General features: G+C 47.2%; 2 protein-coding genes across 2 annotated transcripts; both read right to left on the bottom strand.

The window, feature by feature from the left end:
* Positions 1 to 772: 772 nt before the first annotated feature.
* Positions 773 to 7,280, bottom strand: LOC148184904 (C-type lectin domain family 4 member D-like). The gene is made up of 6 exons (XM_088050948.1): positions 6,268 to 7,280; positions 4,662 to 4,757; positions 3,232 to 3,324; positions 2,444 to 2,595; positions 2,096 to 2,214; positions 773 to 1,376 (listed from the first exon to the last, which is right to left on the bottom strand). The coding sequence occupies exons 1-6, from the start codon at positions 6,305 to 6,307 to the stop codon at positions 1,229 to 1,231; spliced, it is 648 nt and encodes a 215-aa protein (XP_087907074.1). The 5' UTR covers positions 6,308 to 7,280; the 3' UTR covers positions 773 to 1,228.
* Positions 7,281 to 9,080: 1,800 nt separating this feature from the next.
* Positions 9,081 to 17,565, bottom strand: LOC102113215 (C-type lectin domain family 4 member A). The gene is made up of 6 exons (XM_005531022.3): positions 16,996 to 17,565; positions 14,170 to 14,286; positions 11,543 to 11,635; positions 10,755 to 10,906; positions 10,404 to 10,525; positions 9,081 to 9,684 (listed from the first exon to the last, which is right to left on the bottom strand). Exons 1-6 carry the CDS (start codon positions 17,060 to 17,062, stop codon positions 9,537 to 9,539), a joined length of 699 nt encoding a protein of 232 aa, XP_005531079.1. The 5' UTR covers positions 17,063 to 17,565; the 3' UTR covers positions 9,081 to 9,536.
* Between the last annotated feature and the right edge of the window lie 7,229 nt (positions 17,566 to 24,794).

Here is a 24,794-nt window from a genome sequence, read left to right as displayed (position 1 = left end):
GTTCCTTCTCATTGAGCTTTGTGAGACAGGTTATGCAGGACCCAAGGATGAGATGGACTCGGCTGGCTCTCACTCTCACCAATGAGGCTGAACTGTTGGGGATGTAGATGCTGAGGTTCGCTTTCTCTGCAATGATTCTGGCCTGTCGGGATTCAGGATGTTGTCAATCCTTGCAGGGAATGATGAGCTCCAGGATATGAGGGCTCAGAGGGACATGGAAACAGACTCTTCCAGATCCTGATTCATCCCAAACTCCTGGAATGAATCACCCTTGTTCCCCTCCTGCTCTGTTCCTAGAGGTAGCAATCCTGTATGAAATCCCACCTTTTCCCTACAGCCAAGGCGAGGGGGCCGTGTCCAGACCCGGCAAGGGGCTGCTGCTCACCACAGGCTGACACCAGGAGTGGACACCCAGCAGAGGGACCTGCTTGTCAGCTCTGTCCTTCAGGGACTGTGCACATCCAGCTGGATTCACCACAGCAGGTATAACCCTCCTGTGCTGGGATGGCTCTTGTCTGGAGGAGGGAAGATAGGAATTCTGCTCCTTGTCCTGCTTGTGTGCTAAGAGTTATTGCAGCGGGGAGGCCTAAAGGGGAGTCCTGCATGGTAAAAGCCAGAAACACGTGGGAATGTCGCTAAAGACCCTGGACACGGCAGGCCTTTCCACCCAGTGCCAAGCCCAGCAACTCAAAACCATTCCATGATTCTAGGACAAAAGCTTTCCAGCTTGGAGATGGGGAAAAAAAGAGATGCAGAGACACAGCACAGAGCCTTTCTTCATTGGTGTGATATTGTATTTTCTCTTGATTAAGTTCTCTGAATTTGCTCAGCAAAACCAGTACAGCTAGAGGACATTCTGTGTGTGACTCAACAAAAAGCAAACAGCTCTGCTCAAGGACACAAAGGACATTGAATCTCTGGATATGTGTCTTCCATTCCTGTGTCTTCCTCCTGGAGAAGTCCATCTCTTTCCAGCCAGCGGCTGCTGGACCCACTCAGAGAGGACACAAGAACACAGCACCAGCTTCAGTGAGCCTGAGCCTTCCTGTGTTTCCTGAGCCACCCCATGCACGGGGGATGCTGGACAAAGCTCATTTCACTTTCACACACATGGTCCCACCCCACACCGTGAAGATGTATCGGGGCTCCCCACCCCTCCCCGCACAGCCAGCGCTGTTCCCAGCTCACTGCTCAGCTCCCAGCTTTACTCAGGACAGGGGCACTTCCATCACACAGTTACTGCTGCAACTTCACAAATTCGATGATGCATCAAGTCTGATCTGATGTCATTCCAGTTGTTGAGAGATTTTTCAAGCACATGCATTACCGTGCAGTTCTCATCAAGGTAATCAGTTGGTTCACCTTTTCGCCAGAACCTGGGACAGAGACAGGCTTGTTACTCCCCGGTGTCCACCGTAAAGCACTGCTGATAAAGGCTGCAGTGGGATGCAGGACTTGAAGGGAAGAGACAGAAATTCCCAATGCTGTTTCATGGACAGAAGCAGTGCTCTTCCACTCCATATCCCACTGGCACCAGTGTCACGTGGAAACCTGCCTCCTCCCTACAGCTTTCCAGCACAACAGGTCCCTCCTCCATCCTGCTGGGGGGAACAGATCAGCACCACTCACCCCAGGCACCTCACACCCAGCTGAGGCCCGTGTCAGCCTCCAGGGCAAGTTTGTTTTCCAGAAGAAGACACAGCAAGGACAGTCCTGGTGCTCTCACCCTGTGCCCCATCTCTTTCCCTGCATTCCAGCACAAGCCATTTTGTGCATACAGGTGCAGTGAATGGAGGTCAGGCCAGGCTGGTCATCAGGCTTCTGAAGTGCCCCTGCTGCCAGAAAGTTGAAGTTTTTTCTATGCTTACAGCCTTGACTTCCATGTCACAGTTAGTAATTCATAACCAATAATCAGCACAGACGGGGCCGTGTGAACCTGGTGTACCACACAGCCCTCTCCTGCTGTATCTTTGATCACTCACCAGGAAGTCTGGTGACAACCCCCTCTCATTCACCAGCTGAACCTCTCACATCTCTCCTATTTTAATTCCCTATCAGGAATTACACCAAACACTCTTCATCCAGAGATACTCACGCTGCTGACACATTATATGGAGTCTTGTCCACCCACTGCCACTTGCCCATCTTCTCAAACAGACCAATGTAGAAATTCTCTCTTTTAGGAGGTTTTTTCATTAGCATGGAGAGAAAAACCTGGCAATCAGAGAGACAGAGCATAATGTTCATGAGGAGCAGGACTGAGCACAGGGAGGCATCAGGAGTCCCTGTGGGGTGGGGCTGGTGGCAGAGGGAGCTGGTGCTGCAGAGGTGCAGACAGGACATTCCCCATTACCTGCAGGACAAGGAGGGGCTCTGAGTCCCCTCCAGGGCCCAGCACTGTGTCTCTGCCTGCTGGATCCCAATCTCAGCCCTGTGCAAGTACCTGCTCTTCTTTGCTGTTGATCACCACCAGCTGGGAGCCCATCCCAGTGCAGTTCTGCTCACTCTCAGCCCAGTTCATTGTGTCAGAGGACAGGAAATAGCAGCTTCTTTGAAACCTTCTCCAGTCCTTTGGGCAGCACGTCCAGCCTCGTGCTGTGCAGGGAGAGGACAGAGAGGTGAAGCCTACTGACAAGAGATGGTGATTGCAAAGATCCACGATTTCCAGGGACAGTGCTCATGTCCTCCTCAGTGACTTTTCCTGAGAGAAAGTGTCGCTGTAGGACACTAAATGATTCACACTGACATGGCTCAATGTATGATATGAAAAAGAAGTTATTTATTCTGTGACTTTAATATTTAAAGATTTTTGACAATGGCCAGGGATTAGATAGGGTAACCTAACCAGTAATTTAACCACTAACTTAACCCGTTAGGTTACCACTTTTCCAATCACAATAGTCGTGAGAAACTTCCATCAGAAGACGTTTCTTTAATAGAATGTATAAACATCTATGTTTATAGTTCCTTTCCTGAGAAAGTGACTGCCAACTATGAAAACAAGATCAGAACATTTAATTCTCAAAGCGACAAGAAAATGCTTGAAAAATCAGGGATGCTACAGACATTTCTTCCCATTGCTTTGGGAATGTGGACCCAAAGCCATTACAAATCCTTGCAATGGGGTCATGGGTCTCGAGAAAGTTCTTTTGGTGATGTTCTTTGACTTGTCCTGGTACAGCCTCCTTGAGGCCTTAAGGCCAAGGAAGAGGGGACATTGCGAGTACTGACCTGTGACTTGTGGCACCGCTGAGTCGCACTTCCACTCCGAGAACTGCTGCTGCAGGGCTGTGGGCTGGTCAGTGCTGTGGCAGAAGGGAACCACTGCAAAGGGAGAGGAAAGGCAGCAGGATTACCCCTTCCTCACAGCTCCTCACACAGCATCTCTGTCCCATCTCTGGACTCTCCTGACACCACTTCCCCACCAAGCATTGTCCCAGCTGTCACCTCTCCTGGCCCAAACCAGTGGCACAGCTGCCTTCCCAGCCAGAAAGAGACCGTCTCCCAAGTTAGCAGAAGGACCCCTGGAAGCACATCCCACTGAGGACATGCCACACATGGCAGGATTGATCCCACCTAACCACAGCCACTCTGCCATGCACACAGCTGGAGCCCAGCTGCCAGTCTACAAAGCAGCATCTCATTGTCACCCTTTGTCTCTTCCTAAACTGCACATCAGCTGGCATTTGGAGGAGTCACCCATCAGCTGGGCCTGTTCCATCAGCAACACACAGTCCAGGTGAAGGTAATCACATACAGTGGGAGCTGCTGAAACCAGGGTGAGGCATAAACTCCTAGGCCTTCCTAGCTCCCAGTTTGTGGGGAATAATGCACTGTTGGTGACAGGCCACATCCACAGTCCCGAGGACTTCCTAGTAAGTCAGACACTCAGGAGGATGGATTAGGAGCTGATTAGGATGTGCTTAGTGATCCAGATGTCTATTTTCATCAATCATTTGATTTTGAAATATTTTGACTTAGGAGCAGAACAATTGTAGTGGCTTTGGTGCCAGATTAGTGAATTGCTGTAATGGAAGGAGGCTCAGAGGAGATGGGCAAGGGCAATGCCAGGCTGACCACTCCCATTGCCAATAAAGGTCACCTTGTCGCTACACAAAGAGAAAAGATGCAAAGAGAGGTGACTTTTGGTTTAGATCAGCTGAGAGATTTGACCTGCTGTGGAAGTAAGTGTTCATCCCTTTAGAGATCGATAAGGGTCAGTGTGTTCCTCAGCCACAAAACATCTGTTTGCTGAGAGACTCTGTTATGCCTTAGCCTTGCTGAGGAAGCAGGATAGGAAGTCATTGGCTCCCAGTCCTCTGGAAACACTTCAATCAGAGAAGTGTTGTCCAAGCTCTCAGCTCATGCAGACTGAGAGACTTAACAGCAAACTGCTCTGACAGCCTTGCTGCCACCACAGGCAGTTCCTTACACAGACATCCAAGAGCCCTGCCTTATGCCCAGAGATTCAAATGATGGATTCAAAGCTACGGATATGTGCTCACAAAGGTGGAAACTGCATGGAGAGGGAACTCTGACCTGTGTTTTGGTGAAGGGCATTTGCCTGCTGGCAGAGGGACTAGCATAGGGGTTTTCCACCTGACCAAAGGCTGTCACCCAAGCCCTTCATCCCATGGGAATTAAGACACCCTGGAACCCACCAAGGCAGATGGTCACAAAGGCAGCTTTGATTGCAAGGGCAAAGATAAGGAAGACCCAGATGTTCAGCCAGGAGCAGCTTCTCTCTTCTGCTGGGGCTGAAAAACACAAAGCAAGAGTGAGCATGTCCGAGCCCAGACTTGGGGGCAGCATAACCCAGGTGGCTCCATACCCCAATAGCCTACTGGTCCCTCGTTCCAAGGACTGGGGAAGCCCCACAGGTGCTGGAAGCAGGTCCTGCTGCCTGTCACTAGCAGTGGCTCAGAGCCACAGAGTACGGTAACACAGGGGCTGCCCTGAGGTCGCTTTCTTATTTTGTTTCTTACAAAACATGCCTGTATTTTTCTCAGTCCTCACTCCCTCTTTGTCCTGTCAGACCTCCTTTCTCCTCAACACATCTTCCTTGTTGTCTTCTGTGATATATAAATGTATAATTCGGGTTTTTTCTATGTGTATATACGTAAATAAAAATTGGTTACGTATATTGAGTAAGCAAGGGTTGCAGCAGTGACAGCTCGGAGCCAGAGGAACAGACAATCTGCTAAAAAAAACACGGTTGCACCAGGGAAATCAAGGCCCACCCAGGGGAGATCAGCATACTAACGACACAGTGATTTGCACCTGATATCAGACTGATCTGATTCTCGGACCATGCATCTGAAAAACTCTGTTCCTGTAAAGCCACTCAAACCCTTTCCTCCCTTCTCAGAAATCTAGTTAACAGACTTACAATAAATATGAATATGCAACAGACTCGGAGAGGAAAAACTGTGCAGCCTCAGGCTATAGAAACCGTATAAAAACCCACTCCTACAGAAGACTGATGGTGAACTTGGGGGAGTCAGGACAGTAAAGACTGATTCAAAGTTCACCCACTGTCGATCCCGGGTGCGAAGCTTTAACCTTAACTGTGATTGTGGTTGTTCCTTTTTGACAAATTTTTCAAAAATTTTTAATAAATTTATTATTAAAAAATTTGGCTGTATTTAATTTATAACACCTTCCAATACCCCTGTGTGTCCCTGAATGCTCTTTCTAGACGTCCCTCCTCTTCCTCTCTCTTTAGAGCTTCTTTCTCTCACTAGCTGTATTTTGCCTGCATACCGTGAGCCCCTTTCTGCAATGGCACGGTCCCCCAAAGGAGTGACTGCCCAGCTCAGGGTGTGCACAGCCAGACACTCAGAAGGGATTGCTTCCACAGGGGGAAAAGGCACTTGGGAGCTCTTGGGAGAGCTCTGGCTGGGTTGTCCTTCAAGACACCAGAGATGGGAGCTGGGACTTGTGCTCGGCGTCACACGGAGAGCTTTACCGGGGGAATTACAGAAGGATGGCACCCCTCAGCCCCACTGTGTACAGACAAACCACTGAAGGGAAGAGCAGGGCACAGTCTGCCTGCACTTCTATTTCCCCTGGCTCTAGGAAGAAGCTCGTTCTGCCAGCCTGGGCACTGCCCACTTCCCTCATCTGTTGCTTTCCTCTTGTCCTAAGCCCCATCCTCTGGCAGGAGGCCGGTGACCACACCATGGCCAAGATCCATCCCAGCCCTGTCTTTCCCCCATCTCCTTTGGCAGGAGGACAGAAAGGAAGGAAGGTTTGGGGGTTGCTTACCTGCAGTTCCAGGACTGACTCTGCTTTGGTGATCCATCATCTCTACAAGAGGATCACTCTTCTCCAAGGGTCCCCGTTACCAGTGTGGTCACAAACAGCCTTCCTCCTGCACAGGCCACCTCCCACACTGGTGAGGGCCTGTCACAGGCTCTGATGTGATGTGCTGAAAACCCCATATCCTGGGTGTACACCACAGCACATGGAGACTGGGGAATTTTCATCATTTCCCTGCCAGGATATTTCACAAGATGTTCATTGCAACACAAACTCATTGAGGCAAAGGAAAACAAATGAAGGGGAGCATCAGTGCAGCTCACACAGTCTCCCTTTGCACAGCCTCAGGCAGTTTCACAGGTCATACATGGCCTTCCATCTCTGGTGCGTGCAGAGACGGTGTGTGTGCATGTGAAAATACATACCCGGGCAGGTATATTTGGCATTTCTTAGGAAAGGGCTAAACCCACTGAGGACAGCCTGGAAAGGAGGACCAAGAATCACCAGGAAAAATGCCAAAAACCAGGAAAGCATATCTATGACTCAGTCTGGGCCCTGCCCATGCCCTGTGCAGTGCCCATGTGCATCCTGAGCCCAGAAATCCAGAGCACAACAGAGAACTTGCCAACACTGTTTTGATTGAATTCCATTTGAAGGGAGGCTGTGGCTTTGAGCAAAGGGGTTCCATAAGACTGGGCATTGTGGGGCAGAAGGATCACTAGGCAGTGCCAAAGTCCTTGTATGTGACAGATTATGAAGTCTCTCTTGGTTGTGGCTGCAAAAGCTGCAGACATATGTGGAACAGACTAAATGGGAACACAGCCTTGTTCCATTAGCTGGTTCCTCCCTTTGGAGTGGAATGCATGGGTGCAGTGTCACAGGAGTGGAAGAGCTCATGGCAGTAGCACAGCCATTTCAGCTTAAGCATCAGAAGATCAGGGCACAGAACTGTTCCAGGTGAGGACAAGCCTGAGCTCCCTGTAGAAGACATCCTCTGATTCTGTTATTTTGTGCACAACAGGCTGCAGGGCTGGGTCAGAGCCTACGTTTCTAAGCATCTATATGGAACTAATGTTCACAAGATCTCACAGACATAAACATCCACAAGACTTGTGCAACCTCCAGTCTCCCACCAGCCCGCCAGGAAGTTCAGCTGCAAGAACACATCCCCTTTGTGGAACACTGGTTCCCCGGTCCCACCCACTTCCTGCTGGAGATGCAGGGTTTGTGTGTATCCACACCTCTTCCAGCAGCAGTGAACCACAGGTGAAAGCACAGAGTCACATTGTCACACTGCAGAACTGTGGGCCTGTGCCTGCTGCACCCCTTGAGTGAGGTCACCCATGGCACTCAGCTGCCAGGGCACTTCTTACAGACAGAGGTGGCCAAGTTGCAGAGCACCCTGAGCTCAATGGCCACTTTCCTCCCACTTCTCTCTCCTCTCTCTCTTAAATAGTTCTTGCTTCTTCCAAACTTTGTTTTCAGAGTGTTTCTTCTGTGCCTCAGATGCCTTTATCACTTGCTGCTGTCCAGGCCATCTGACCAACATGAAGTGGGATGGGTAAGGCTGGAGAGGGTCCCAAGTATAAAGATCAACAAATGTGCTCATGTTCAGAAATTAACTTGGTGGAAGACGTTCTTTCTTTCTCAGTGGTTGATGACTGTTTCTCCATCAATGTGAATCCCCTGAGCAGTCCTGCTATCCAGTCTCCTTGAACTCCAAAGGATTTGAAGGGAAAGAGTTGTCTGCAACACTGACATAAAGGCAAGGAAATACTAAGAAAGCACAAGGCAGAAAACACAGGAGAAGTGCTGGCAGCAGGGATAACACAGGAAGAGAGAATTAATCCCAGAGAAAGTTGCTCCCACAACTTGTGCCTGGTTGCTTTGCCCTCTCACAGCCAGAAAACCAGCCCCACAGCCCTGAAGCCCCAGCAGGGTGTCAGGGCAGCTCACAGGGGCAGCTGTCAGGCTCTGCAACTTGGGCTGCAGTTTGTGAGCTTTGTTTTCAGCAGTAAAGTACAAACAATCCAGGAGGACACGGGAGGTTCCTTCTCATTGAGCTTTGTGAGACAGGTTATGCAGGACCCAAGGATGAGATGGACTCGGCTGGCTCTCACTCTCACCAATGAGGCTGAACTGTTGGGGATGTAGATGCTGAGGTTCGCTTTCTCTGCAATGATTCTGGCCTGTCGGGATTCAGGATGTTGTCAATCCTTGCAGGGAATGATGAGCTCCAGGATATGAGGGCTCAGAGGGACATGGAAACAGACTCTTCCAGATCCTGATTCATCCCAAACTCCTGGAATGAATCACCCTTGTTCCCCTCCTGCTCTGTTCCTAGAGGCAGCAATCCTGTATGAAATCCCACCTTTTCCCTACAGCCAAGGCGAGGGGGCCGTGTCCAGACCCGGCAAGGGGCTGCTGCTCACCACAGGCTGACACCAGGAGTGGACACCCAGCAGAGGGACCTGCTTGTCAGCTCTGTCCTTCAGGGACTGTGCACATCCAGCTGGATTCACCACAGCAGGTATAACCCTCCTGTGCTGGGATGGCTCTTGTCTGGAGGAGGGAAGATAGGAATTCTGCTCCTTGTCCTGCTTGTGTGCTAAGAGTTATTGCAGCGGGGAGGCCTAAAGGGGAGTCCTGCATGGTAAAAGCCAGAAACACGTGGGAATGTCGCTAAAGACCCTGCACACAGCAGGCCTTTCCACCCAGTGCCAAGCCCAGCAACTCAAAACCATTCCATGATTCTAGGACAAAAGCTTTCCAGCTTGGAGATGTGGAAAAAAAGAGATGCAGAGACACAGCACAGAGCCTTTCTTCATTGGTGTGATATTGTATTTTCTCTTGATTAAGTTTTCTGAATTTGCTCAGCAAAACCAGTACAGCTAGAGGACATTCTGTGTGTGACTCAACAAAAAGCAAACAGCTCTGCTCAAGGACACAAAGGACATTGAATCTCTGGATATGTGTCTTCCATTCCTGTGTCTTCCTCCTGGAGAAGTCCATCTCTTTCCAGCCAGCGGCTGCTGGACCCACTCAGAGAGGACACAAGAACACAGCACCAGCTTCAGTGAGCCTGAGCCTTCCTGTGTTTCCTGAGCCACCCCATGCACGGGGGATGCTGGACAAAGCTCATTTCACTTTCACACACATGGTCCCACCCCACACCGTGAAGATGTATCAGGGCTCCCCACCCCTCCCCGCACAGCCAGCGCTGTTCCCAGCTCACTGCTCAGCTCCCAGCTTTACTCAGGACAGGGGCACTTCCATCACACAGTTACTGCTGCAACTTCACAAATTCGATGATGCATCAAGTCTGATCTGACGTCATTCCAGTTGTTGAGAGATTTTTCAAGCACATGCATTACCGTGCAGTTCTCATCAAGGTAATCACTTGGTTCACCTTTTCGCCAGAACCTGGGACAGAGACAGGCTTGTTACTCCCCAGTGTCCACCGTAAAGCACTGCTGATAAAGGCTGCAGTGGGATGCAGGACTTGAAGGGAAGAGACAGAAATTCCCAATGCTGTTTCATGGACAGAAGCAGTGCTCTTCCACTCCATATCCCACTGGCACCAGTGTCACGTGGAAACCTGCCTCCTCCCTACAGCTTTCCAGCACAACAGGTCCCTCCTCCATCCTGCTGGGGGGAACAGATCAGCACCACTCACCCCAGGCACCTCACACCCAGCTGAGGCCCGTGTCAGCCTCCAGGGCAAGTTTGTTTTCCAGAAGAAGACACAGCAAGGACAGTCCTGGTGCTCTCACCCTGTGCCCCATCTCTTTCCCTGCATTCCAGCACAAGCCATTTTGTGCATACAGGTGCAGTGAATGGAGGTCAGGCCAGGCTGGTCATCAGGCTTCTGAAGTGCCCCTGCTGCCAGAAAGTTGAAGTTTTTTCTATGCTTACAGCCTTGACTTCCATGTCACAGTTAGTAATTCATAACCAATAATCAGCACAGACGGGGCCGTGTGAACCTGGTGTACCACACAGCCCTCTCCTGCTGTATCTTTGATCACTCACCAGGAAGTCTGGTGACAACCCCCTCTCATTCACCAGCTGAACCTCTCACATCTCTCCTATTTTAATTCCCTATCAGGAATTACACCAAACACTCTTCATCCAGAGATACTCACGCTGCTGACACATTATATGGAGTCTTGTCCACCCACTGCCACTTGCCCATCTTCTCCTCAAACAGACCAATGTAGAAATTCTCTCTTTTAGGAGGTTTTTTCATTAGCATGGAGAGAAAAACCTGGCAATCAGAGAGACAGAGCATAATGTTCATGAGGAGCAGGACTGAGCACAGGGAGGCATCAGGAGTCCCTGTGGGGTGGGGCTGGTAGCAGAGGGAGCTGGTGCTGCAGAGGTGCAGACAGGACATTCCCCATTACCTGCAGGACAAGGAGGGGCTCTGAGTCCCCTCCAGGGCCCAGCACTGTGTCTCTGCCTGCTGGATCCCAGTCTCAGCCCTGTGCAAGTACCTGCTCTTCTTTGCTGTTGATCACCACCAGCTGGGAGCCCATCCCAGTGCAGTTCTGCTCACTCTCAGCCCAGTTCATTGTGTCAGAGGACAGGAAATAGCAGCTTCTTTGAAACCTTCTCCAGTCCTTTGGGCAGCACGTCCAGCCTCGTGCTGTGCAGGGAGAGGACAGAGAGGTGAAGCCTACTGACAAGAGATGGTGATTGCAAAGATCCACGATTTCCAGGGACAGTGCTCATGTCCTCCTCAGTGACTTTTCCTGAGAGAAAGTGTCGCTGTAGGACACTAAATGATTCACACTGACATGGCTCAATGTATGATATGAAAAAGAAGTTATTTATTCTGTGACTTTAATATTTAAAGATTTTTGACAATGGCCAGGGATTAGATAGGGTAACCTAACCAGTAATTTAACCACTAACTTAACCCGTTAGGTTACCACTTTTCCAATCACAATAGTCGTGAGAAACTTCCATCAGAAGACGTTTCTTTAATAGAATGTATAAACATCTATGTTTATAGTTCCTTTCCTGAGAAAGTGACTGCCAACTATGAAAACAAGATCAGAACATTTAATTCTCAAAGCGACAAGAAAATGCTTGAAAAATCAGGGATGCTACAGACATTTCTTCCCATTGCTTTGGGAATGTGGACCCAAAGCCATTACAAATCCTTGCAATGGGGTCATGGGTCTCGAGAAAGTTCTTTTGGTGATGTTCTTTGACTTGTCCTGGTACAGCCTCCTTGAGGCCTTAAGGCCAAGGAAGAGGGGACATTGCGAGTACTGACCTGTGACTTGTGGCACCGCTGAGTCGCACTTCCACTCCGAGAACTGCTGCTGCAGGGCTGTGGGCTGGTCAGTGCTGTGGCAGAAGGGAACCACTGCAAAGGGAGAGGAAAGGCAGCAGGATTACCCCTTCCTCACAGCTCCTCACACAGCATCTCTGGCCCATCTCTGGACTCTCCTGACACCACTTCCCCACCAAGCATTGTCCCAGCTGTCACCTCTCCTGGCCCAAACCAGTGGCACAGCTGCCTTCCCAGCCAGAAAGAGACCGTCTCCCAAGTTAGCAGAAGGACCCCTGGAAGCACATCCCACTGAGGACATGCCACACATGGCAGGATTGATCCCACCTAACCACAGCCACTCTGCCATGCACACAGCTGGAGCCCAGCTGCCAGTCTACAAAGCAGCATCTCATTGTCACCCTTTGTCTCTTCCTAAACTGCACATCAGCTGGCATTTGGAGGAGTCACCCATCAGCTGGGCCTGTTCCATCAGCAACACACAGTCCAGGTGAAGGTAATCACATACAGTGGGAGCTGCTGAAACCAGGGTGAGGCATAAACTCCTAGGCCTTCCTAGCTCCCAGTTTGTGGGGAATAATGCACTGTTGGTGACAGGCCACATCCACAGTCCCAAGGACTTCCTAGTAAGTCAGACACTCAGGAGGATGGATTAGGAGCTGATCAGGGTGTGCTTAGTGATCCAGATGTCTATTTTCATCAATCATTTGATTTTGAAATATTTTGACTTAGGAGCAGAACAATTGTAGTGGCTCTGGTGCCGGATTAGTGAATTGCTGTAATGGAAGGAGGCTCAGAGGAGATGGGCAAGGGCAATGGCTGGCTGACCACTCCCATTGCCAATAAAGGTCACCTTGTCACTACACAAAGAGAAAGGTTGAGAAGAGAGGTGACTTTTGGTTTAGATCAGCTGAGAGATTTGACCTGCTGTGGAAGTGTTCATCCCTTTAGAGATCAAAAAGAGGCTAGCATTTTCCTTAGTTAGCCAAACCAGCACAGGACAATTGTATATCTTAGTCCAAATTAGTGTAAGAAACTGAATGAGTAACAAAAACATACCTGAAGAAATCAATGAGCCTAAGCTGGCGTTAACTCCCCTATTTTGTCTTGGTATTTGGGGACACACAATGTCTTGATTTGGAACATACTGCAAAACTATGTTCAATTTGGGCCCCTCATAACAAGGATATAAAAGTGTTAGAGCATGTCTAGAGAAGGGCAGTGGAGGAGTTGGGGACAGGTCTGGAGCACAAGTCCTATAAGGAGCAGCTAAATGAGCTGGTGGTGTTTATCCTGCAGAAAAGGACGCTCATGGGTGACCTTGTCACTCTCTACAGCTCCCTGAAAGGAGGTTGTAGCCAGGTGTGGGTCAGCCTCTTCTCCCAGGTAACAACCAATAGTACAAGAGGAAATGGTCTGAAGTTGTGCCAGGGAAGATTTAGTTTGGATATTAGTAAAAGCTTCTTCACTGAAAGGTAGCCAAGCACTGGAACGTGCTGCTCAGAGAAATGGTGGAGTCACCATTCCCAGTAGAGTTCCAAAGGCAAGTAGATGTAGCACTTGGAAACATGTTTCAGTGGTGGGCTTGGCAGTGGTTGGTTAGTCATTTAGCTACATGACCTAAGCTATCTTTTCCAACATTAATGATTCTATGACTCCATGCTTGTATGACCAGCATTTAAAATCATGTTTGTATTGTGATCCATTTGTGCATTGCAGTGGCCACTCTGCTACATGCAATTTGTACTGCTGTTTCATTTAAATGCTGTATCTCTCTGCTAAACCAAAATCCTGTGTAGCGTCAATTAACTTGGATAAGTAAATTTTCACTAAAAATTACACCTTCCATGTGTATCACAAGGTATCAGATGCTAATATCCCAGCCTGAAGCTCCCCAACCATTTGGTTGAGTACTATGAAAGGTTTTAGGAACAAAGCAATATAAATTTCTGGGACACAGACACTAAGGGCAAAAGGAAAGGCAGTGATTTATTGTAATAAGATACCTCTTCCAGAATCCATTGTGGTAATTGACAACTTGTGCAAACATGCCATTAATTATCTTTAACAGAAAATTAGACTGAAACGATGATCACAATCTTCACAAACAGCATGTCCAGGAATAACCTCTAATGAATTATTCTGCAATCAACCCTAAAAAGTTGTGAGAGTTAATTAACTACACTGTACAGTCAATCCTGGATATGCCATGCCTGTGAGAAGACATTTTTTCCACTAGGATACAAAGCATATCCAAGCACCTTAGAGAGCCTAAGTGCAGATTCAGCTGCCTGTACAGACACTTGTGCTTCTGTCTCCACTTTTTCCCATCTGCCAAATGTGAGTTCTTTTTGTGGGGAATCAAGGTAGAGAATTGTTCCAGAGTTCCAAAAAGGCCATGCAAGACTGGAATGTGCAATCTGGGCACATTGACAAAGCCTCAGAGTAAACAGTGGAAGATTTGGGGTAAGTATGCAGACATATACAAAGTCAGGGCAGCAAAACCTGAGACCTTACACAAAGCCCAGACAAACACAAACCATGGTTTCTCTACTTTTCTCCCAGCACTCCCCCACACCTCTCCCTTGTAATCTCCTGCACATACTCACCAAGAAGGATAACAACAAGGGCAAAGCACACCAAGAGGAGCAGGAGTGAGATCGACCATGGCAGCCAGAGTGGGTATTTCTGGGGATGGTGCTCAGGCTTCTTTGTCTCCGGAGGTACTAAAAGTGACAGAAACACATCAAACAAAACACCACACTCAACTATGGGTCCACCAGTCCACAGTCCACATACCAAGGATGTACTACTCAAGGGAGTGCTCCACAAAAGAAAAAAAAAATAATTCTGATGTGGAAGTTACAAGGTTTTGGAGAAGGGCAGACTGGGACAGAGCAGGGAATGTCTGTGATTTCTGGAGAAAAGTCAAATTCAGTGAATATGTTCTCAGCCCAGCCAGTGAGCCAACAATGATAATTGTTGGTGTTTGGGGGTGAGCTCTTCACAGGGCCTCAAAATCTGAAGTGAAACAATGCCTTTCTAGATTGAGCCCAAAGCTACCAAATGCAACGTTGCTCAGACTGTGATACTTGAGACATACAAGGAAAGATTTCATGTTGACTTCTTCCCAGGAAACTTTGTCTGCCTGCTTCAGTTCCTTCTTAGCTTTTTGGACTTCCTGTGCAGAATGTTGGTGTAATCTGAGTGAGGATGGGAGACAAAAAATGTGCAAGGCTATGATGGCACATCATCATTGGGAGATTAAAAGATATATTTTTTTCCTCCCATCTCTGTTTTCCAAGTCAGAATTCAAAGATTTGCTGTAATAAAACTAGGTTGTGCTAGGCTGGATGTCTGGGGAGAAGAGGACTGTGTCCAGCGGCCTGAGTAAAGTAATCAGATTAAGATTTGCCAGGACCTCATTTTTGTCTAGAGGGATATTGCCAGTACTGAGAAGGTTTGGGAGCAGACAGGAGAATGGGTCATGGGGAAGGAGAAGCAAACACGTGTTAAGGGATTGCTCTAGCTAGTGGCAGATACACCAGCCAGGGCAAATAGGAGAGTAAAGAGACAGCACCACTCACTGCAGAACAGGAGTAAAGTAGTTTTGGGAGAGACTGCTATTAAAGATTTAGAGAGCCTTCATTCATGGTTCAGCACAAAGGTCCCAGGTCTGTCAGCAGCCAAATGTACCTGCCAGACATGCCTAGTAAGAAAGACTGTCAGAAACCTGCTCTTTGTGGAAGCCTTCTGACTACTTCCCAAAGGCTTGGGAGAGACTGCTACAAGGCAAAAGGCATACTCTTTCATTATTTGGAGAGAAAATGTGTGGGGACAGACAAGGTCCAGGTTTCCCTGGTCAAATAATGTTTTTCTAGTCAGAGCTTTTGCCTCAGTGAAAACCAGGAGCCCCCTCATGATCTGGAGTCCAACCACCTACTTCAGAAATAGCTCTAACCAGTCCAACTGATTTTTTTGATATGCAGCACATTCAGAGATTGTTCAACCTGTGCCCAGTCAGACCTGAGCATCCCACACTCACACCCAGGTGGCACAGGGAGCACTGCATGCTGTGCACCTCAGCAACACAACTGAAGTGCAGTAATCTTGTGTACACTCGGTGGGTTGAGCTCCCTTCAAAATGCTTTCCACAGCTGGTCTGTGCTCTGTAATGTGGCCAGCATGATCACAACACAACAGACTTGATGTCTTTGGAATAATCATTTGGAACACAATGGGGAACTCCCACAACCTCCACCTCACCACAGTGGAAATGCTAATTACATTCAGAGCCAACTAATATTGGTGCACTGAAAACAGTCAACTTTCAAGTCATACAGGACTATGTACATTCTTTATTTCCATGAGTCATGCCTCAGAGCAGGCAAGGAATAACCTGGAACTAATGTCTGCTCTGTTTGGGATTGTAAAACTGAGGTAAAGCTATAAATAGGCAAGCTAATATCCTTAGGCAGCAGTAATTATTTATTTAATATTTAAAAATTATTATTCCTTGCTTTATGCACACATACATTTACTGCCCTGTAACAACCTGCTGCTGTGTAGGGTCCTGTATGTCAGGCAGAAGCAGTGAACCTTACCTACTTGTGGCATAATGACTACAGAGTACATACTAAGCAGAACGTGCTTTAGATTTGCACAAAATCTAGTAAAAGAACCATTTTACCATTGTATCTTTTAATAGTTTGTTTGGTGTGTTAAACATTTTTTAGGAATTGAAGACATCAATAACAGATTTGAATCTCCCTCCAGATCTTAAATAATTCTTCTTCTGTATATTTTAGGGTGTTCAAGTTTTGGGTCTCTCTTCTCCAAGGACCATTTCTCAATCAGCCATAGGCAATGGGGTTATGTTTCTGCAGCCAGTACCATTTCTCATGAAGCTGCAGAGTACAACTGACTGCTCTACTATAAGCAGGCATGTTGATTCTTTTACCCTCTCCACAAGCAGCAATCTGTAGTCTCACTCAGAGCCAAGAGCAGCCAGGACTTGGGATTATTTGCTGCTTTGGGAGCCCCTCCGCCTTTGTGACAGAGAAGATTGTTTATAATATACCACAGTCTCTACTGTTGGTACTCAGCATGGTCCAAAAATGACTCTTTCAAGACTACATAACATGTAGGGTACTGAGGGAGCCAAACAGATTCCTTAATGAATGCTCATTTGAAACTTACTCTTTGTGCTCCCGGTATTCATCCTTGTTAATGTTGCAACTCCCATTCACCTTTCCTCTTGGAGACGTTCCTCAAGACTCTTATTTCAAAACTCCTTCAGTCTCCAGAGCATTTAACTCCTTTTTCTAACCAATCCATCAAGATCAGGTAGGAACCAGAGCCGCAGGAGGAAAGATCTCCATTGCCTCTTTTTCAGCCCTGCTCCCTCCCTCCCAAATAACCCATTCATTCCTTACCTTTGACCACTGGAGCCGGTGATTCATTTTTGAACTTCACCTCAGCATAGGTGATTTCTGATGCCATTTAATCAGTGTGACCCTTTCCTTAGTTTTGCCACATAAAAGGTGGTCCTTGTAGCTCCTTGCTTCCAGAGGGTGACACTAATAGGTTACTGAGCCTTTCCCATCTGTTCATTCACCCTCTGCCCATCAAAGAAGGCTGTGCTGAACACTGGAAACACTGGTGATAACCTGAGAATTCCTGGGAGCTCAGAAATGCTCCAAAGATATCTTCAGTTTCTTAGCCCAGGAAATCAGTCCTGGCACCATGGAAGATCTTGAGACATAAAAGAAAAATGAGAACCTAACAACCAAAAAGGAAGTTGCGCTCCTTCCCCATTTCAGATTCTCAGCTGACAGGCTTCCTTTCCAAGACATTTATAGAAGTTTTTTTTAATTTTTTAACTTTCTTACTTAACTATCTCCCCATATTTTCATGTCTTTCTTTGTCTATTAGTAATTCTACCATTGCTCTCACATTTACAGATATCACAGTTCTTAGCCCAGTTTAACCTGCAGTCCAGGACAAAATGCTTTCTGCCCTACTTGTCCCTTGTGGTTAAGCTGCATTTGCTATATCAAATGTTGCAGCTATGTCTCATTTTTCAAAGTCAGTCCCGGTTGGAAGCTAGCACTAGAACAAATCTCAGACTAGGAAAGGCTCCTGTAGAAATGAGACCTGGGGAGTTGCAGCCTTAGACAAAGCAATAAAAATAATCAGATGATTGACATGTCCATGAAGAAACAGAAGGATCAGGCTGGGGTCAGGGAGAAGAACAAGCAAAGGGGAATTTTAAAAAAAAATATGTTGATGGTCTGAGAAATTATTGGGAAGAGTACAGACAGAAACTTTTCTATTAAAATCTGATTCACAGCCTATGGAAGTTCAGAGCAGTGCTTGCTTCAGGCGCCACTTCAGAGGCTGGAAAGGGATGGTTTACATTTTCCTGCTACTTTTCCAACACTGTCATTTACCTCCCTTATCTGCTTTCTGGTAAAGACCTCTGATATTACCTTGGGCAAAGTGTCAGTGCTTAGTCTAATTTCAAGCTGGAGCAGATCTTGAAAGGAGACAAGGGAAATGGCTTCTGAGATACATTCTAAATCAGAAAGACTTCTGAGAAGAGATGCCAATAAGACAGGGTGAGGAGGGTTCAGTCAGCAGATAGGACTATGGTTTGGTCAGAAGAGACCTTCAAAGACTATTTTCTCCAGCCCACCTGCCATGGGCAAGGACATCTTTCACTACATCAGGCTGCTCAAAGCCCCTTCCAACCTAAACATTTTCAATTAAGGGGAATCTGAAATTTCTCTGGACAACCTGTTTCAGCATCTCAGCAACCTCATTTTAAAGAATGTCTTCCTTATAGCTAATCTAGATCTGGTTTTTTCAGTTTAAACCCATCACCCCTTATCCTACCAGGTTCTGTTAAAAGGCCTCTCTCCATCTTTTATATAAACCCCTTCTACTGAAAAGCCACAACAAGATCTTGAAAACAACCAGAAGGAAGAAGCTGGTTAGTTTGGCTAGCTGGAATTCCCTTAAGGCAGAACAGAATGAGATGCTCACAGGAGAGTACAGAGGGTAAACAGAGCAGAGTTGGAGCTGAGATAGGGCAGTAGAAGGAAGAACATGCACCAGACAACAGAGGAGAACAATGTGGTAGAAGGTAAAGGGAATCTGAACACAGATTATGGAGAACTGCCACTAAACAGAGAGGTGCATATGTAACTGGATGTCTTTACCAAGGACCCTCCTTGTGTCTTTCATGTCCTGAGCTAACTTTACTTCTCCTTTATGTATTGTGTGCAAAGAGGGTAACTTTTACAAAGAATAAGAACAGCTGCAGGGAGAAGCCTGGTCCCTCAAGCAATCATGCTGCTAGTTTCTCTTTCCAACATACTTCCAGCACTATCCTTTGTCTTCAGTCCTGGCCCTCTCGCTGGAATTAAGCCTCCCTAAGTGTCAGCTGAAATCCAGTTAAGCCTTCAAATTTCTTGTGGAGAATTCAGCAATCCTTTGCACGCTTCCCCCTGTCCCCACCCAACCAAGTCTCAGCAGACTGAGTCTTGTGGGAAAAGGCTTACTTCCTGGCAGGGTTTCAAGATTTCCACTGTGCAGAAACAGGAAACAAAATCAGCAGACAGAAAAGGAAGTTACAGAGCAGCTTCATGAGCTTTTTCCATTGAAACACATCTCCAAACACAGCCAAGGTATTTCAAATGCAAATTCAGGCTCTAGCTGCTCTTTTTATTAGATTACATTAGACTGCACTCAAACATCAGTAGACAGCTTGATTCTTCTTTGTTAGCCATCAGACTTGTTGCTTGCTGTCAAAATTCAGCTCTGAATCATACTTCCATAGGATGCAGTGCTGAGACAATGTGTAGCAACAATCACGTGACACTCCTGAGGGAAAAATTTGTCCTTTGAATTTCATATGTACCGATGGCATGTAAATGAGGGGGAGATAGGAACAATTGGATCCTGCAGTTAGTTGTGGTGCTAAAAAAATATTTTTTGAAAGAAATCTTGCTTAAAAATCCCCAAAACTCATGCTTTGCTTCCTTGCATTCTCACTGCTGTTCCTCAGTAACTCCCTTCCCCTTCCTCCTGTGTTCTGCTCAATCCCTTGTCTTCCCACAATACCTGTGTTTCCCCACAGATGTCTTTCAGCTCAGCCCTACCCCACACTGCCAGGTGCCTCCCATGCTCTCAGTTCCCATGTGCCTCACAGGCCCCAGCTCTTTTGTGGAACTCTCACAGTTCTGCTCTCCCTCCTTATGCATGCTCCAGCTGCTGGTTGCTCTGCAAGCTCCATGGCCACCATTTGTCTCTGACTCAAAGAGAAGGCAGCAGAGGCACTTATGCTCTTTCTCCCCTACTTGTCCATGAGGTTTGAATAAGGTGGTATCTGCAATTTCACCCCACAGCCAGCATCACCCAATTTAGTAAGCAGGTCCATGTGAACAGATGAAACAGTGTCATTGCACATGCCTTATTTCTTTTGAAAATCCAGCTGAACCTGAGGAGTTAAATTCAAATTTATAGGCAAAGAGTAGAACTCAAATCCTAAAGCTTTGACCCCATACATTCCAAAATCTCATTTTAAAACTGACCACAGCTGTGGTGGAAGCTGCAGGGAAGTAACACACTTCTTACAAGCCAGTTTGAATAGAGAGAGGCAGCTGAGGGAATTGAGATGGAGGCTTGTGAGTTATCACAAGTGACACAGAGGTTACACAGGAACATCACATTGGCCATCCAAATACCTACACCTTCTTTAGAAGATTTGACAAAAGGCAAAACGAAGCTGACATGACATGACTAAAATTATTTCCCAAAGGAATTATCAATACATTTTTCAACAAGCTGACCTTGCATCCAAACGAGGAAAATTGAAATGAACATGACCTCTAGTAAGTGCAAAACCATAACAAAGCAAAGGTGTCAGAACTTCCTTGTACCCTTTATATTTGATATATTGCCTTGAGGGCAACTGAAGAGCAGGGCATAAAATAAGCAGTCAGAGAGAACAAGGACATCAAAACAAAGCTAAATTAATTATTTATGGCACAATGGAATAAATTGGTGAAATTCATACACAAGAACCCTGGTTTGTGGGGACTACACCAAAGGATCTGTCCAAAATAAAAGTAACTGTGCAAAACCTATGGAATTAGCAGGTCTGGCCAATATGGTCCCAGGGATTCTCAGGAAATTCAAAGGTGAAACACTTGTTAATAGCAGTAGGTCACCTTTTGCCTTAAACTATCTTCTAATCAACAAATCCCAGGCAGGCAGGGAACATATCAAAGAAAGGGAAGAGAAGTCTCAGGGAGATTTAGGAAGTTAAAGGTTTGACATCTCTAGTGGTCAGGTTAATATAACAAAATAATTAATTGATGGACACGTGTATAAGTATGATATACTTTGGGGACAGTCAATGTAACTCTTGTAAGGAAATCCTGCCTCTTGTGGGTCTTTGCCTACAGTCCTGGCATCACCTACTTTTACGGCACTTGTAGCTAGCACAGACTTCCAGGTCACTTAGATAAAAGCCTAAACCAAGTCCAGGCTTTATATCCCTGTCCCTGGGTAAAAAGAGCATCAGAAGTGAAAATATGCCACCTTCTTGGTCTTCCCTCTCCACACCACCTTGCTCCTTTTCAGGGATTAAAACTATGGAGCAGAGCAGCCAGGGGAAGAGCATAAAATGGCACTGGAACACAGAGAATGGGGACCCAAGGCCTGACATTGAGCAGTTAATAAGGGATGTCAGATAACAAATCAAAGGGATTCAGGCAGCAAGACCTCCTCAAGAGCTCCTGAGGGATTTGGCTGGTTAGAGAGAGTCTAGCAATAAGGTGATCCCATTGTGTACCCTGCTGCATGGTTAGAGAAGTGAGGGGTGGGATGCTGCAGTTTGTACTCCTCCAGGGGACAGTGTGGGAGCATAGCAGCCTCCTGGGATCTGAGAGAAAGGCACCCTATGCCCTTCTCAGCCAAGGCTGACACAAGGCCAGAGCCACAGGGAAAAGATACCTCTTCTGGAAGGCAGTCAACCCCTTTAATGGTACAAGATGAACCAGGGTTCCATACAGGTTGCTAGGAGACCAAGGAAAAAATGGCTTTTATGGAGCTGTGAAAGCACAGGAAAGATATATTTGAGCATCCAGGGGTGAGGAGGAAACTTGGAAGTACTGAACGGACAGTGGGAAAGAGGAGTGAGAGCAATGAGTGGGATGGATTAAACAGAAGGTAGCACTGTGAAGCCACACAAGTTTCTGGCAGGTGGCAGCACTTCACCACAGGCAGGCCTGAGTTGGCAGAAAGACGGAATCCTGAGCAGAACCATCCAGCATGACACAAATACATTGCCAGAGATCAGCAGCTCCCCAAAATGCGATGGTTACAGTAGCATGCAGAACACAGGGGAACGAAAGAAAACTAGGAGTGACGAAAAGAAACGTTCCTCTCAAAAACAGCTTGTGCAATTCTCCCATGGCCACAGCCCTGACAAGTTTTAGTAAGTTCTAGTAAGTGCTGAGGGTTTCAAGCAAGGTTTTGGGACTTCATGTCCCAAAGTTACCTGAGCTGAGCGAGCTCAAACTCAGTGAGAATTGGGAAGGGTTAAGTCGTGTGCTCACTCTAGTGTGATGGTAGGTTACCAAAATCCCTCAGGTGTAAGGGAATTAATAAGAAAAGGAAGAACATGATCCAGAGAATCTTCAAAGAGACAAGAAGCCCCAACCTGCCTCTTCACATATAGCATTAACAGAAGATTTTCTTCAGAAGAGTGAAGATATGTTTTATTTATTTCCCCCAATTAACAGATTACTAAATCAAAGCCCAACAGAGGGCACATGCAGATGCAGTTACCTCAAAGCTGTGTTTTATGCCATTACTGGGAACATTTTACCTTTGTCTCCTTCCTCTTTTGGATCTGAGTCACAAGTCTCAAGGCTATAAATTGTTGGAGATCAGAACCAGATACTGCACTTGCTTGCCACAGCACCACATCTGACTTCAAACCTGGGCCAGATTCAAGTCCTGGTCAGACCCCAGGGGCCTGTTTTCAGAGGTGGGGCTGTGGAGCTTATCTTAGAGTGGGCATATGGAATTCGCATACATAAGTTGTGGCCACATAACACCTCTCCACAGAAGCAATTCTTCATACTTCATTTCCAGTTCTAAGGATCACACAGATCTCCACAGCCTTGAATTGTTCGGCTACTCTCTGCCCAGTGAGATGAATGCATGTCATCTTCCTCTCTTGAAGGGGGAATGAGGGGAGTAGAAAGAAAAGAAAAAAATGGAAAACAAGCACAGTCACCAAGCAAGTATGGGGCTGTCACACAAAGTCACCCAGACTCATGCATTAGGGTCACTCTTAAACTGTTTCCCTCTACATCCTCTCCATGCATGTTAGTGGGATGCAGTAAAAAACATTCTCATAGGGAGATTCTGGGGAGAGCTGAACTGGTTAAGCTGTCCCAGCAGGTAGTACTGGAATAGCAGCACAAACCTCCCCAGCAGTGCAGAGCTCCCTCACCCCCTCCTATCCTCAAGGGTGGATTTATCAGGAAGACTTCAAGTGACCTGTGCTGCCCCTTATCCTGCAGCCAAGGTGCCCCTGCAGGCCATTTGCAGCCTCCCAGCCCCTGCCTCAAGAGCAGCCATCCCATGTGTCCAGTCAGGATGGGACAAAGCAAAAGCCATCTGGAAACAGCCATAGAAAGCTGAACTAAATCCAGGGAGTACAGTCAGCTCAACCAAACACTCCTTGGCACCTCATCAATGAAACATGACAGGAAAGTTTTAATGCCAGGCAGGGAGGCCCCAAACTATGGGGTTCAACCATATACAGGAACCTCCTCATGACACAGATGTCAATGCCATTAGACAGGGGGAAAGTAATTTTTAATTTTTTTTTTTAAAGAGTACACTCTCCAGGTGCCTGTGTCACCCACTTTTACCCTGCCAGGACACTGAAGTCAGCACAGGGAAGCAAAAGGTGGGCAAATGGTGCTCCAGGGTGCCACCTCTAGCACAGAGCTGGCACTGACCCAGAGGGCAAAGGGCCCCTGCTGCTGACTCCCTGCTGGCTGGGACTGATGAAGAAGGCAAAGTGCTCCTTGATGACTCACAATGGCCTACAGCACCTTGGCCCACATCTCTTAGACTCTGCCTCTAGATTAGAGTTATTTGCATATTTAGCATGTTAAGACTGGACAGCACAGGCTCAGCACACCATCCTGGTCTTCGCAGAGTTCTGTCCTTTCAGAGGGGAAGGATGACTGCCAGATCTCATCGTTCCTCTTCACTGACCAGCCCCTCACATCAGACATCTCACCACACTGCTGGCCCAGCATGGGACACACTGCAGCAGAAAAGTTGTGCTAGGAAATACTTCTGACTGGAGAAACCTTGCTCAAATCAGGACTATTTTGGAGCTAGACCAGGCTACCCAGGGCAGGTTATCTGCTTACAGTAACTCTGTTTCTGTATGGGATTTATCACTTAAGGGTTTTCCTGGTTTTCTACCCAAAAAGAGTGAATTTCAAGCACACTTTGTACATGTGCCCATGGTATTGACTTTGGCTTTAGGTACTGGTGACAGCAGCCCCCAACTCTGGGCCAGACATTCAGCTGTATCTATAGCCACTTAGCATATATTCTTCAAAGAAAATGCTCTCCTATCCCTTACCTCTCACAGGAATCCAGCTCCTTGTCCCTGCCAGCTAACCAAAGGGACAGTTTGTGTAGCACGACCAACACAGCATCTTACACATCTTTGAACAGTTTGCTTAACACCATAAACATGGACTCATGAACGAGTGCTTAGCCACCACTTTAAAAAAGACTAGGAGTTCCATTCCTTTGGGCCAAACTTTAGACAACAGACATCCATACCGTTATGCACACTGGCCCCAAGAGGGGATGTGTGCCTGCCCTGGGACAGCTCAGTTCCAAGCCCTACATTACGTTACCATGTTTGTGCATGAGGGCACAAAGCCTGCCTCTGAAGCACAGAGGGCAGTAGAATAGGAGGACACGGCTACATTTGGAAGCACCAGTTCCATCATTGCTAAACTATCAAACTACAAATCGCCAGCTGTGATTTCTTTTCAGAGAGCACCCTACCAGTGCTAGCCAGGTCTCAGGTGATGTCTGCTTGCATCCCACCTGCCACCCTCTCAACTTCTGGGCGTCCAACCAGTCCCCGGAGATGGTGGCTGAGCCCAGGGATTGC

Source organism: Pseudopodoces humilis, chromosome 2, assembly GCF_049639895.1.
Source record: "Pseudopodoces humilis isolate 2021_Gansu_Grassland_sample_001 chromosome 2, ASM4963989v1, whole genome shotgun sequence".
In the NCBI taxonomy this organism is placed as follows: domain Eukaryota; kingdom Metazoa; phylum Chordata; class Aves; order Passeriformes; family Paridae; genus Pseudopodoces; species Pseudopodoces humilis.
This window is presented reverse-complemented; position numbering and strand designations above follow the sequence as displayed.

Excerpts from the sequence above, each read along its gene's own strand:
- LOC148184904 (XM_088050948.1), bottom strand. The coding sequence starts at position 6,307 with ATGATGGATCACCAAAGCAGAGTCAGTCCTGGAACTGCAG. Across the intron at positions 2,596-3,231 it reads AGCGGTGCCACAAGTCACAG|CACGAGGCTGGACGTGCTGC; the intron begins GTCAGTACTCGC and ends CTCCCTGCACAG. Across the intron at positions 2,215-2,443 it reads TCAACAGCAAAGAAGAGCAG|GTTTTTCTCTCCATGCTAAT; the intron begins GTACTTGCACAG and ends TCTGATTGCCAG.
- LOC102113215 (XM_005531022.3), bottom strand. The coding sequence starts at position 17,062 with ATGGCATCAGAAATCACCTATGCTGAGGTGAAGTTCAAAAATGAATCA. Across the intron at positions 10,907-11,542 it reads AGCGGTGCCACAAGTCACAG|CACGAGGCTGGACGTGCTGC; the intron begins GTCAGTACTCGC and ends CTCCCTGCACAG. Across the intron at positions 9,685-10,403 it reads CCATATAATGTGTCAGCAGC|GTTCTGGCGAAAAGGTGAAC; the intron begins GTGAGTATCTCT and ends TCTCTGTCCCAG.